At 43.2% G+C, this 12,731-nt stretch overlaps 1 protein-coding gene across 1 annotated transcript; it reads right to left on the bottom strand.

Moving 5' to 3' along the window:
- Positions 1-226: 226 nt before the first annotated feature.
- LOC139295769 (scavenger receptor cysteine-rich domain-containing group B protein) lies at positions 227-8,004 on the bottom strand. The gene is made up of 11 exons (XM_070918026.1): positions 7,878-8,004; positions 7,014-7,046; positions 5,942-5,980; positions 5,110-5,412; positions 4,918-4,986; positions 2,858-3,172; positions 2,258-2,326; positions 1,904-1,972; positions 1,419-1,733; positions 662-742; positions 227-543 (listed from the first exon to the last, which is right to left on the bottom strand). The coding sequence occupies exons 1-11, from the start codon at positions 7,990-7,992 to the stop codon at positions 227-229; spliced, it is 1,725 nt and encodes a 574-aa protein (XP_070774127.1). The 5' UTR covers positions 7,993-8,004.
- Positions 8,005-12,731: the final 4,727 nt, after the last annotated feature.

Below are 12,731 nucleotides of genomic sequence, written 5' to 3'. Positions count from 1 at the left end.
TGTACACTGTATTTTATATCATATATTTATTTATAAAGTGCTTAATAGGCATAGATACTTTATAGTATGTAATCATATACTGTCATATTAGTTATTTTGTATGTTGTTGGTGGTGGAGTATTCCTTCAGCAATGTGAAAGCTGTTATTTACATAATGTATACAAGTCCCAGGTTGGTACGCCCACGTCCTACCCATGGTGGAGATGGGAGTGTGGTTCTGCTGAAATCACGACAGTGAGCAGGTGACGCCAGCATCTTCAGAGTGGTCACAGTTGTGCACATTCCAGGATATATGGGAGCACTCCTGCAGGGAGGCCTCCGCACCGCTGCACTTGAGATTGTCCAGCAGGATTGTTCCTGTGCCGGGGCCGAAGAAAGCTTCTCCCCGTGCCGCCGTGGCCTCTCCGCAACCCAGTTGGCGACACACGACCTGAGCGTCGGGGAGGTCCCAAGCGTCATCGCACACCGTGCCCCATCCAGAATTTGAGTACATCTCCACCCGACCCTCACATTCGTGCTGGCCGTCAACCAGTCTCACCGTTCCTGCACAAACAAAGGAGAGTCATATAAATTCTTAGCTAGAGTCTTAGCTGTTTTTGAGATCCAGTCTAGAAATGGAAATGGGTTGATTTTGAGCTGGCTGAAGATATATCTAACCTACCTTCAGAGGGTTGTGTGGTGGTGGCGGGTATCCTTTCTGTTACTTTAAAGTCACGTCCATGTGCAATGTAGTATTCAAAAGCTAAGGGAAGCAGAGGAAAGCAGAAAAAACAAAGTGATGCATCAGGGAATATCAAGTCACAAAAGCAATAACAAGGCTCTCTTATAATTACTCTAGTTATCAATATAGGAAGCCTCTTGTTTGGCTCCACAATACAGAGATTTTGTTGTGATTTTGATGCTTGTATCCCTCATTGTCAAGCACAGATTATGTCCCCTTTGCCAACGACCTGCTAAAGGAAGAATTACTTGAGAGAACTGAATAAAAACCGCTGCCTTGAGAAACCAATGTATAATCATTTTTTTCCGATCAACCGGAAACCAAGGATGTGCTATCTAAGTAAAGAGGAGTCTGTATGTGCTTTTGATTTAGCCTCAAAGAAGGGAAATTTGGCCTGCAGGCATGCAGTGACGCTGATGTGCCTTGACTCATCCACTGTATTTTTTATGCTCTCTGAGCTGTCTCCTCCTCAGAGTACTACAGTCATGCATTGCAACAGGACAGCTCAGCAGGGCGGGCACAGATGACTGGATGAAAAGGAAGTATGAGCTCCCAGGGGAAGTGATGGCTTGCGATAGAGGTTTGTGATACAGACATTCCCTATGTTCAGTATTGTATATGTTCATGTCATAAAGGCATGCCCAATGGAGCCTGCTTTAGCCCCACATGATGTTAGAGAAGTCCAGTCAGGTCTTACGTGAACAGATAACTCCAGCATCCTCATGATGGCCACAGTTGTGCTGACCCCAGCCCAGGTGGAAGCACTGGGACAGCTCCGGTTCAAAGCCGCTACATTCCACGTTGTCCAGCAGGATCGGACCCAAACCGTACCCGAAGTAGGCCTGGGTCTTGGCCGCGATGGCCGGGCCACAGCCAAGCTGCCTACACACCACGTTGGCGTTGGGCATGTCCCAGTCATCATCACACACCGTCCCCCAAATATTTCTGTAGAAGACCTCCACGCGACCCTGGCAGCTACTGTTACCATTCATCACACGAATGGCTGGTTTGCCTGCACAGGAATCAATAGACAGGAAGATCATTGTAGAGTAGAAGTGCCTTTTCTGATCAAATCTATATGGCTGATCATTGCATAAAAGGCTATAATGTTGCCTGGTCAGTCCAAAATTGAAACCTACTGTCTTTGTGTTTACAAAGCAGGGATCAGTTTAATATTGTTACCTTTTGTCTGGGCAGTTGTGGTAACAGTCGTTGTAGTGGGTGGCTTGGTGACTGGAACTTTATCTGTTGCTGGAGGGAAAATGTAATATATGACAAAATGACTTGGTGGCTCAATACACCAGACTACCTACTACTGCACACTTTCGCCACCATATTTTGTGGCACTGTGGTGTAACACATTTAAAGCGGGGAGAAATGGCTCACCCTGTTGGTCATTTGGCAAAAGTGCACACTTTTTATTATGGAAAAAAAAATCCAGCTAAACCAATTGGACGTGTTGAGGCAAAGGAGTAATAATCAGTGTGTGCTTGCTTGCTTACAGATAAACATGTACTGTATGCTGTGTTCGTATACCTTCAGTGTTGTATGTTCCCCAGAGTCCTCTCTGGTTTTCTGTTGCCAGAGGAGGCACAGTAGTGGATCCTGAAGTGGGTAGAAATGGAAATTGAAATATACTTTTTACATGTACAGTACAACTTCTGCTATTATTACTAATATTGCTACTACTTGTTACTAACACAGATACCAATGCTAGACTACTTCCATTGTAAACTCTTCTTGTCCTCCTTATTCAATATCCCCCCGAGAATCAATAAATTACCATAAGATTTTAGCTTAACTACACCTCCACAGTACTAACTGACTAAATATTTCCACCATTAGTATTTCTTATTATCTCTAGTACAACCACTACTATTATCACAACTACTAACTTTACTATCATCATATAGACAGAAGAAATTACACAGTAAATGGTTGCTATAAGAAGTGGTTGTCATACGGTTTCTCTCTTGTGAGCATGTTAGCTGATATTAATAAGTACAACCTGCCAGAGCTGCTAGCATGGCTGTGGACTCTTAGTTTAGTTATTTGTTTGAATAATAAGAATAATTCCTGGTTTCCATCTGTTCGGCTTGTGTCAATGCAATAGTACCATAACTGAAAGCAGCGTACCAGTGCAGGTGACCCCAGCGTCCTCGTGATGGCCACAGTTGTGTTTGCCCCAGCCCAGGCTTTTGCATTTAGTCAGGTCCTGTTCGGTGCCGTAGCAGTTGACATTGTCCAGGAGAACCAGGCCGGTCCCGTAGCCAAAGTAGGAGTTGGTGTGTGCGTAGACGGCAGCACCGCAGCCTATCTGTTGGCACACCACCCGGGCATTGCTGAGGATCCAGTCATCATCACACACTGTCCCCCAGTTTCCCTGGTAGTAGATCTCTACCCGGCCCTGGCAGGGGTTCTGTCCATTCGCCAGGCGGATGGTGCCATCTCCTAAACCGAGAGGGAGAGGGAGGGATTTACAGGGACTGCCGTTGAATATCTTTCTCTACAGCATATTTTTTACTAGATTAATTGATAGTACGTGCTGATTTGGGGGGGTATCAGAGGACACTGTAACTGCTAGGATTTGTGCGTGAGTGTGTGTGAGACAGAAGAAATGACTAAGAGACATTGATACAGAGACAGGAGAAGGGTGTGGGCCTATACAATACATACTGTGGCTCCAGAAGAAAAAAAAAAACCCCACTGAAGCAGGAGAGTTAAGGTGAACATCAGATATTTCACTATGCACAGATGTTGTCATCTTATGCCTCGGCCCAGACAAAAACACACCTTTAACGGAGACAATGGACCCCGTCCAGCATTTCAAAATGCTCTGCACCTGAAAGGAAGCCGTGAATCGGGATGGCCTCACCGCATTCCCTGTGGGTTTTAAGGCCACCGGAGAAATAGCTGGACACGTCACTTGTTAACTGAATTTGATTCCTCTCTAGTCTCTCAAGGTCCTTTGGGGAATTAAGGGGAAACACAACAGGTCGGCCACAACAAAGGCAAAGCCAGTAAACAATAAGGACGGCCTGGAATTCAAGAGGTGTATTGTATGCTTTCCCTGAAGACGTCCAAAAAATACTTTCCACTGAACTGAAAAGCCTTTGATGCTGTCTCACATTGTGTAACAGTTTTGTATAACTGAAATAATACATCCCTTCAATTCAATTTCTGTTTTCTTAATAAACCTATTTTTTAATTAAGCCTGACTGTGTGCGCTGATTGCATGTGCATTCCTGCATTTTGGACTCACAATGGCCAAATAAGCCATCATTCATTATTTAATGAAACCTGCCCCTGCATTTTGTAGTAACATCTGGCATGCCACCTGTCTGCTAGATTTGGGTGTGTGTGTTTTTGATTTTGATCCTAGAGCATAAAAAAACAAAAAACATGCAATCAAACACAGAGAAAAGCTGGCCTGTTTAACTCAGTTTAATTAAGTTTAATTCATTTGAATATACAACTTATTTTCCTCTACAGTCAGTAGTAAGTTTTTTTAGCATTTTTTACATTTGCATTGGAATGAGATGTGAAATAACAGTCTGATCTGCTTATTTAGCATCTGTCCTTAAACCTTTATGCAAATCAGCCTGATGGCACGATTCCATTTTTGGAGGTGGACGTCTAATCTCATCAGTTGGCCAGATTAATGCCACATACACGTGTGGTTTGTGTTGTCAAATTAGAGTTTTTTTTTGTTTTTACTGAAAACAGCTCCCTGCTGTGGCCAAAAATGATGATATGGGAGCGTTGAGAGTGAACCAAAACAGTAAAGCTGAAGATGCTATAAAGCTCCATGGAGCTGAGGGGAGCTGCAGTTTTGGTTCCATTTCTCTGTGGATTTATCACTACTGTATGACACCTTTTACATACAAGTAGTTATGTAATCCATTGAAATACTGATTAGTGCAGCTTTAAATTTATACAGGAAAAAGGTTTCAGTTTATTGTTATTTCCCTGTAGTACTGTTGTTTCACTACCTGAGGGTTGTAGTTATACACATCTGGTTTACATAAGTATTTGTTTTTACATAGTTCCTAGTTTATTATCTTAAAATCATCTTATTTGTTCCTGGATTTTGGCCATTTGCCTTTATGCTGTTTAAAAAAAGACAAATTCATCCCTCTGACGTTTCAGGTTGGCAGAGGACCATTCTCATTTAGATAAAAGCAGGGAGTACTTACGTAAACCGGACTTCTCCCTAGGCGGTGTGGTGCGATCCTCCAAACCATTTGTCCCCACCACTGCTGGCTCTAGCAGCGAAATGAAAAGGAAGCGGGTATTTTAGTCACTTTGTCCTCTATTCTTTCCAGGTTTATGCATGAAGGGATGATTCACCACTACGTCAGCCAACTCAAAATGTATTAAGGCTTTACCTCTGCAGGTAACACCCACATCCTCATAGTGGTAACAGTTGTGGACGCCCCAGCCCAGACTATGGCACTGGCTGAGGTCTGTTTCACTTCCTCTGCAGTCCACATTATCCAGCAGGATGAGCCCTGTGCCTTGTCCAAACTGAGAGCTGCTGCCGACCGCCACTGCCACTCCGCAGCCCAGCTGCTGACACACCACATTGGCATCCACCATGTCCCAGTCGTCGTCACACACTGTGCCCCATGAGTCATTGTAGCGCACCTCCACTCTCCCCTCACACCTGTTACGTCCATTCACCAGTTGTACTTTGGAAAGATGAGCAGACAATATCTGTCAGATTCATTTTGCCGCCAGTGTTTAATCACAACTCCATTCTCTGTCTTTGAGTGACATGAGGATGTTCAGGTTGTTTGGTTACGATTGTGTCACCTCACTGAAAAATCCCATAAAAGCTCTTCTGTTTGAGGGACATTTTAACAACATGTTTGTATTTGAAAAAAAAAAAGAGAGAGAAGATGAGAAGACGGACTAGCATGGCTCTAATGTAATGACAGTTAATAGCAAGAAAAAATCCTTCGGAACACAATGAGCCACATGACTCCTTGGAAGTGAGTGAGATGGATGCAGGCGGGTGGGAGGTTACATAGCAAATAAGTGGGGATTAGGGAAACGGAGAGCTCGGAAAGTGACCTTGTTTAAAAAGCCCCAGGCACTGATCTACCTTCTGTACTCTCTCTTTCACTGACACACAGCACAGCCTGCCACTGATACGTTTTCATGGCGTGGCCTGGATGCAGACATATTTGTCTGAGAGTCAGGTGCGGAGGTGCTTACCTTGGTACTGCGTCCTCATGGGGGATTGCACGCCATTGGCTGAAACTGAAGGGAGGAGGGGATATGGAAGCGAGAGAGGGAGAGATTATTTGTTGAAAGGACCTTGGCCTTCCATAGTTACTGTACTCTATATCTACTATATCTATTTTCCTGTAACACTAGACACAGACTGAAACCACAACAGGAGGCCTGTTCAGACACCAGCCACAACAGAAATATGTTAGCCTGCTCCTTTAATTTGGGTTTTTAGCCATCCCAGCATTGCCATTCAAATTTGTACAGACATTCATGGCCCTCAGAGGATGAATCATTGTAAATTTGGTGATCCCCTGACTTTTCACCTACCACCACCATGAAGTTGACATTTGTGGTTTGAGTCAAATTTCTCTACAACTATTGGGTGGATTGCTATGAAATTTGGTCCACACACACATGTTCCCCACAAGATGAATTGTAACTTTGGTGATCCCCTATCAGCATGTCGACATTGTCATTGCGAGCATGTTGGCATTAGTATTTAGCTCAAGCGCAACCTCACAGAGCCTCTAGCATGGCTGCTGTTATTTTGAAAGTGAAACTCTTATCTGTGACGGGGGGAATACAACATCTAATCAAATTGTTCTCTCTATCATAGCACCTGTCTTTTGATGTTGGCCAAATTAATCAATTAAAACAGTCAATAAATATTCTTTATGCAAAACACAGAGGGTCCATGTAGATCTGAGCTGCCATCTGTGAGAGACATACAGTCACACTGAAAGTTTCTGGACCTGCGCAGAGGACAGTCTAACGCCTGAAGACTAATATCTCAGGTTTCAACAACTCACAAAGACACCAGAGAGATTTTTCTGACAAACACACCCAATGTAGGTCGATTCACAGGCTTCTCCCATTTGTTTGTGGCGTTGAAACATGTACAGTATGTATATATTAAACTACTTATTTTAGCTTCAGGTGCTGGTAATGCATCTGTTTACGGCCTCAGGTTACATTCTGGTTTATATACTGGGGAGACCCAGTTCTTATTGTAAGGAGGATCAGAAAGGTAAAATCAATAATAAATATTACTCACTGGATACAGCCCGTCTGCTTACTTTCATGTCTCCTGCAATTTGAATACAACAAAAATATTAGTAAGGCACACATTTATTTATCAAGAGACAAAACCAATAAGATGGTGTCGGCACATTGAATAATGCTCTCTATATATTTGTTGATCCATAATGTCCAGTGAGTGGAATTGATCCTGGCTCCCTTCGGAATAAGTGCAGGGCTTTCAGCCAGCTATCACTGGTAAACACAGGGCAGACAGTAACAGTGGACACAAAAGCACTCATCTACAGGGAGTTCGCTTGCAGGTACACCAGGTTCTTGAGCATTATCAACGTCCCAAACATGCGGTTAAACACACTGACACACAAGAAATCATCTCATGTGTCACATTCTCTTTCAGTCTACGGCAGTATTCCCTTGCAACCAACTCTTCAAATATGAAACGTAGCATCTCAAAAGGAATTTGCCGTAGTCTATGGACTGGAATGGCCAGCAAAAAGCATATTGAAGAGTTTAAAAAGCATGGGCATTTGTTTAATATTACAGTAGCGACAGTATGAAAAATGACCCCTTAAGGGAATGACATACTGTAATAAGCTGTTCTATCCGACACTTGCCAATGAGAACAAGTGCACTAAACTTTCATGGCCTATTACTTTTCCATATATAGTTCATTACATTGTTCCCCTTAACAAAGAGAATGCATCACAAATATCACTGTCCTTCGCTGTCCAATGTCCTTTAAATATACATTAAAACTTTTTTTTTTTCCTAATCACATGTAGTATTCTGTATGGCAGAAGGTGAACTCCTGATAGTCCACTGTAGTTTCTGGACAAATCCAACATGGCACCCCCGGTCTCACCCCCACCCACATACTCACCGAGTCGCAGCACACTGAAGGCCACCAAGACAAGGGATCCCAGCAGGGACACCAGGAGCCAGACGGCCGGGTTCCAGCACCTACATTCGCTCTCCACCACACGCTGGCCTCGCATGGCTGCCTAACTGACTATCCGCCTGCAACACACACACACACACACACACACACACACACACACTCACAGTTAGTCTCTCTCATCAAGCTTTTCAAAGTCCTGAGCTATTTGTGAGCACATCCCTAAATGTAGCAGACTAATGTAGTAGACACTTTTCTACTACTACAAAACAATCGCTACTTTTTGTCCTGGTTCGGAGTAGCCTAATTATAGTATTGGATTGTTTTCTCTGATGAGCCTGCAGCTGTTGGTGTAGTGCTGTAGTAGCTATTGATGGCAGTCTGAGGTCAGGCTTGGGAAATGTGCGGCTCAAAAAGAAATCGTTTCTAGACAGTCATGTGATGCACTTCATCCCCTATGGTCATAAGAGAGCTGCACGGATGTTCTCGTGGTATACTTCTCGGAGCAAACCAGAAACTGATTATAAACATAAAGTCACCCCAGTTGCCCAGACATGGGCTTGTGCCACCGAAAAGTGCTGCTGTTGCCAATGATACACCAGGAACACGGAGTCGTGTTACATCGCTGTTTTGTAAGCACAAAATGGCCGCCATGCACCAACCTGGCAGCAGGTAAGAGAGGCAGCAACAAGAGAATCAGTCTGTTCCACTGATGGTTAGAGCTGTGGAAGTTTAATTTCCAAGCATCATCAACAGCTGGGGACAGCTTGTGTTACAGACAGAGGCAGGCACCTGTGGCGTGGCTTTTGATAATCAGGGGGATTTTCCTTCAGACAGAGAATATTGGGATTCACTGCCAATCACTCAATAATCAGAGTTAGATAGTACTGTGGTCAGACACTGAATACCCTGCATTCTTCTCAAGTGAGAAACTGGGATGAATGAAATGTATCTAACACTGCAAGGGAATTCAAACACTTCAAGAAAATGTGCTGTAAGATAGTAAGGCATGCTGTCGTGTGATGTTATTGAAAAAAAAACATAAAAAGCCACATTTTTAACACACACTGCCAAAAGGAAAAGCAATGCAATATATTGTAACGTTTCTATGGGGAAGTTGGAATGATCCAAAGTTCAAAAGAAAATATCCCAGAAATGAATTGAACAGATAATTAGAGGCATGTTGTCATTAGGAGACCACAGTGTGTGGCTCGGCCTTGGGTTGTTTGTCTCTTCACTGATGCAGAATTCCCCCTGACCTTACACAGGAATGTGTATTAGGGGATGATGAGGGGAGAATTTGATATTGGCCCCTCGAGATAGTGGACATTCCGGGCCCAGGGGGCACAAAAAGACATTTCTGCTTTCTGTGGTCCCCATCGTCAGGCATAAACGCTGCTTCCTGCAATCTGTCACTAGAACCCTCCAAAACGCTTAGGCACCCGATGACACTGCAGGGGCGCCTCTCATCTCCTTGGAGAGCAGGAGGCAGGAGGGAGAAGGGGGGATGTTCAAATCTTGAGCCACTGTACTGTATAAATACAGTTATCTTCAGCTTGTGGAGGTAAATCTAACACACAACCTTTATGGGGCAATTGGTGACAAGAAAACAATTAACAGCAGCCATAGCAACAACTCTGGACAGTGCAGTCTTCATCCAGGTCTTGTCCTTTTTTCGCTGGACTGTGGCATTGTCTCAAAAGGTGCAGCGCAGAAGGCCAGAGGCTCACAGAGAGGTCATTGTGCATCCAATTGGGAGGTGGGGATTTTAACACCAGCACAGCGCTCGAGAACCACTGCTGTCTCATTTGCAGACTGTCCCAACAAACCACTCGAAACTCTGGGACAAATGGCTCAGTTATGAGGGTTGAAAAATAATCTAGTCCCCAATGTTATGTTTTTCAATACTCCATTCATAGTAGGATGTAGCGCAGATCCGCTGGGGAATAATGTTGCCTTTTGTGTCGGCTCTGCTTCCCCTCCCTTCTCACTTCCCTGTGCTGAGAAATAGCTGAAAGATCTCGGCCCCACAAAAATACCCCTTAATGTCTGAGATAAACCAGAGAATAATACTGTCAGTCTCTTTAACTGAGACAATCCTATGCCAGTTAAACAGAGAATAAATGCATTTGTCAGCACGTATGTCTGAACATAACCTTTTATGAGCAATATCCTTTTTCTGCAAAGTCTATTTAGTTTTTTTCAGGAATGTGACAACAACTAACAGAAGAGTACATCTTGTTGAAAATATGGAAATGTCTTTGTTCAATAACAGAATTTAAGGTAATAATTCACAGAATCTGAGCATGTTTGACATTGTATGATCATTGTATGACAAATATCAGCCTTGCAATGACACTGTAGACTCTGTCCCTTCACATTATGATGAATGTGCAATTGTAGAGAAAACAACTTAAATGGCTAGAAAAGCTAGATTTAAAGACACAAGCATCCACTGATATTGTCACAGAGCCGGGTTCATGTTGAAATTGATCATTATAATCAAATTTAATAAAGCAAAAAACAACAACTCATATTTCATTTTTAAAAAATGATACATACCTGTTGTGAAAGTATTTATCTTCACAATAAAAAAACTCAATCAAAATAAAATAGGTTTCCTCCCCAAAAAAGGCACTCAAAAAATGTCCTCAGAGCTCAAATAGCAGGCAGCTTAATTCCACAAGTCACAAAGAAAACACAGAAACTTTGTGTAGAAATGGAGGCAGGACACTCCAGGTGTTTCATCTCCTTCACCCCGCTTGACTATAAGTACCTGGCTTCAGTGACAGAGATTACGTAAAACAATAAATACCAGAGCATTGTATGTTAATATTCTAACGCCCTGTACCTGTCTATGCTTAAAAGAAGCGGGAGGGGCAAAAAAAAAAAAAGACAAAGACAATGAAAGCTAACCCTTCACTGGTACCCCTGCATCTCCAGTTTCAGGTAGCGCTCACGGAAGGTGCGGTCCTGCTCATCTCTGCACACACTCGCAGAGGAAGACCAGGCTGTGGCTCAGGGTCCTGTGTCTGTGTGTGTGTGTGTGTGTGTGTGTGTGTGTGTGTGTGTGTGTGTCTGTGTGCATAAGGACTCTCCCACACAGAGGTAGTCTAGAGCAAAAGACGATTAAGAGGCAATGAAAGTTACAAATCAGAACGTTGTGCACAGTAGTTCCTGGAGAGTTTTGGAGGTTTTAGAAATCCTCCAGTCCTCCTTTAGTCCCACAGAAAACTGATGAGTGACGAGTAATACTGGATCCACCACAGTGGAGTGAAAAGACAAGGCAAACCAAACATGAACACCTTGGCTGCTTAATAATGCAGCTTTAAACTGCTTTTTGTTTTAATCAAAATATTATGACCTGTGGGTTGTCAGCTTTTGACCTTTGAAGGTTCCCGCAGCACCTCCAAAATTGTTATAATCTTCATGTGTCACCAACATGATCTCAACCTCAGCACAGCACATCCCCTGAAAGACACATTACTCCTCAAATTCCTTATTCCATGAATTCCTGCTCTCCATCTTGTACAAAAATTCTCTCCTTTGAGCAAGAAGGAAGTGTTATTTCAGGCATACAACATATTCTATTATAGTTCTTTCAATTGCATGGCATCTTACAATGAAAAGCCCGGGGCCTCTCTGAATTGTTCAGCGGACTAATAGCGATTGCTTCCGAACACTAATCCTTCCTGAGCCGTGGAGAAACGTGCAAGCTGCCCATGGCCATTGACAGGCTTTTCAGGGACCAATTCAGGGCTCCTTCCTGCGGTGTCACCCGAAACAGCGGTTGATCCAAAACACGGGGATTCTGTTTCACCAAGCTAATTTTCTGAACCTCCAGGATAGGATTGAGAAAGCACCACACAGCCAAAGTTACCTTGTCTTGCCTCGAAAACACGTTTTGCTTTTTGTGTGTCTGCACCTTCTTTTTCTTTACCGAAGAACTGGTGAAGCTGCTGACTAGTCAACAGTAAACATGTTTTTTATTTTCTATTTTTAAGGTGGGAAGCTAACAAATATGAATATGTGTGTGGTTTTGAATCAATCCGTGTGTTTCCTTGGCAAACTTGTTTGAGTGTAGCGCTGACAGTAGCCTAGTTAAGCCTGTAAACATACCAACCATTACACCACATTACTTAATCATTGAGCTATTAGCTTCAACTACTTTACTACTTTTTTAATTTTTACTTTAATCCTAAATGACCAAATTTCTTGATCACTTTGGGGCCGCGTAAACCAGCTGTGAACACTGACATATTATCACCTTGTAAAATTGTTATAGCAAACGTGTTAGCAAACAGTGGCCCCTCCAGGAGACACTGAGCAACATCAGCATTCATGCGGAGTCATGTTTGTCACTTTTTTTAGCTCTGTTTTTGGTCTCTACCAACGTCTGAGGGTAAAGTCTGGCTCTTTAGCTGCTAAATGCCTCGTTATATTCAGTTGCTAACTTTATCTGCTGTGTGGTGCTGAGCAGGTAGTGTACAGTGGGTTTAGCAGAGTTTTTTTTCCCCCACTGAAAACAGCTGCCTGCTGCCTCAAGGAAACGCCACTGACGAGAACGCTGAAAATGAATCCAAACGAATCAAAAAGTTGCGGGCCATGACCCCAAAAGAATGAGCTGAGAAATGGATTTCGTAGAGCTGAGGGGAACGGTGATAATTCTCTATTGGTTTGTAACTACGAGTGACCCCTCCCACATAATATAAATGAAAATACTGATTACAGCCAGTTATATAAAATGAACCTTCATTCATTCTGCACCTGGAAAATAAGTGTTTGTGGCCACCTGATGAATGTAGGTCTCTCTTTTAGCAAATACTCTCTTTAAAGATG

Source organism: Enoplosus armatus, chromosome 13 (assembly GCF_043641665.1).
Source record: "Enoplosus armatus isolate fEnoArm2 chromosome 13, fEnoArm2.hap1, whole genome shotgun sequence".
NCBI lineage: Eukaryota > Metazoa > Chordata > Actinopteri > Centrarchiformes > Enoplosidae > Enoplosus > Enoplosus armatus.
The sequence above is the reverse complement of the archived record's forward strand: the minus strand, read 5'-3'. Positions and strand labels throughout refer to the sequence as shown.

Excerpts from the sequence above, each read along its gene's own strand:
- LOC139295769 (XM_070918026.1), bottom strand. The coding sequence starts at position 7,992 with ATGCGAGGCCAGCGTGTGGTGGAGAGCGAATGTAGGTGCTGGAACCCG. Across the intron at positions 7,047-7,877 it reads CTTCAGTGTGCTGCGACTCG|GAGACATGAAAGTAAGCAGA; the intron begins GTGAGTATGTGG and ends TTCAAATTGCAG. Across the intron at positions 2,327-2,857 it reads CGCTGGGGTCACCTGCACTG|GATCCACTACTGTGCCTCCT; the intron begins GTACGCTGCTTT and ends TACCCACTTCAG.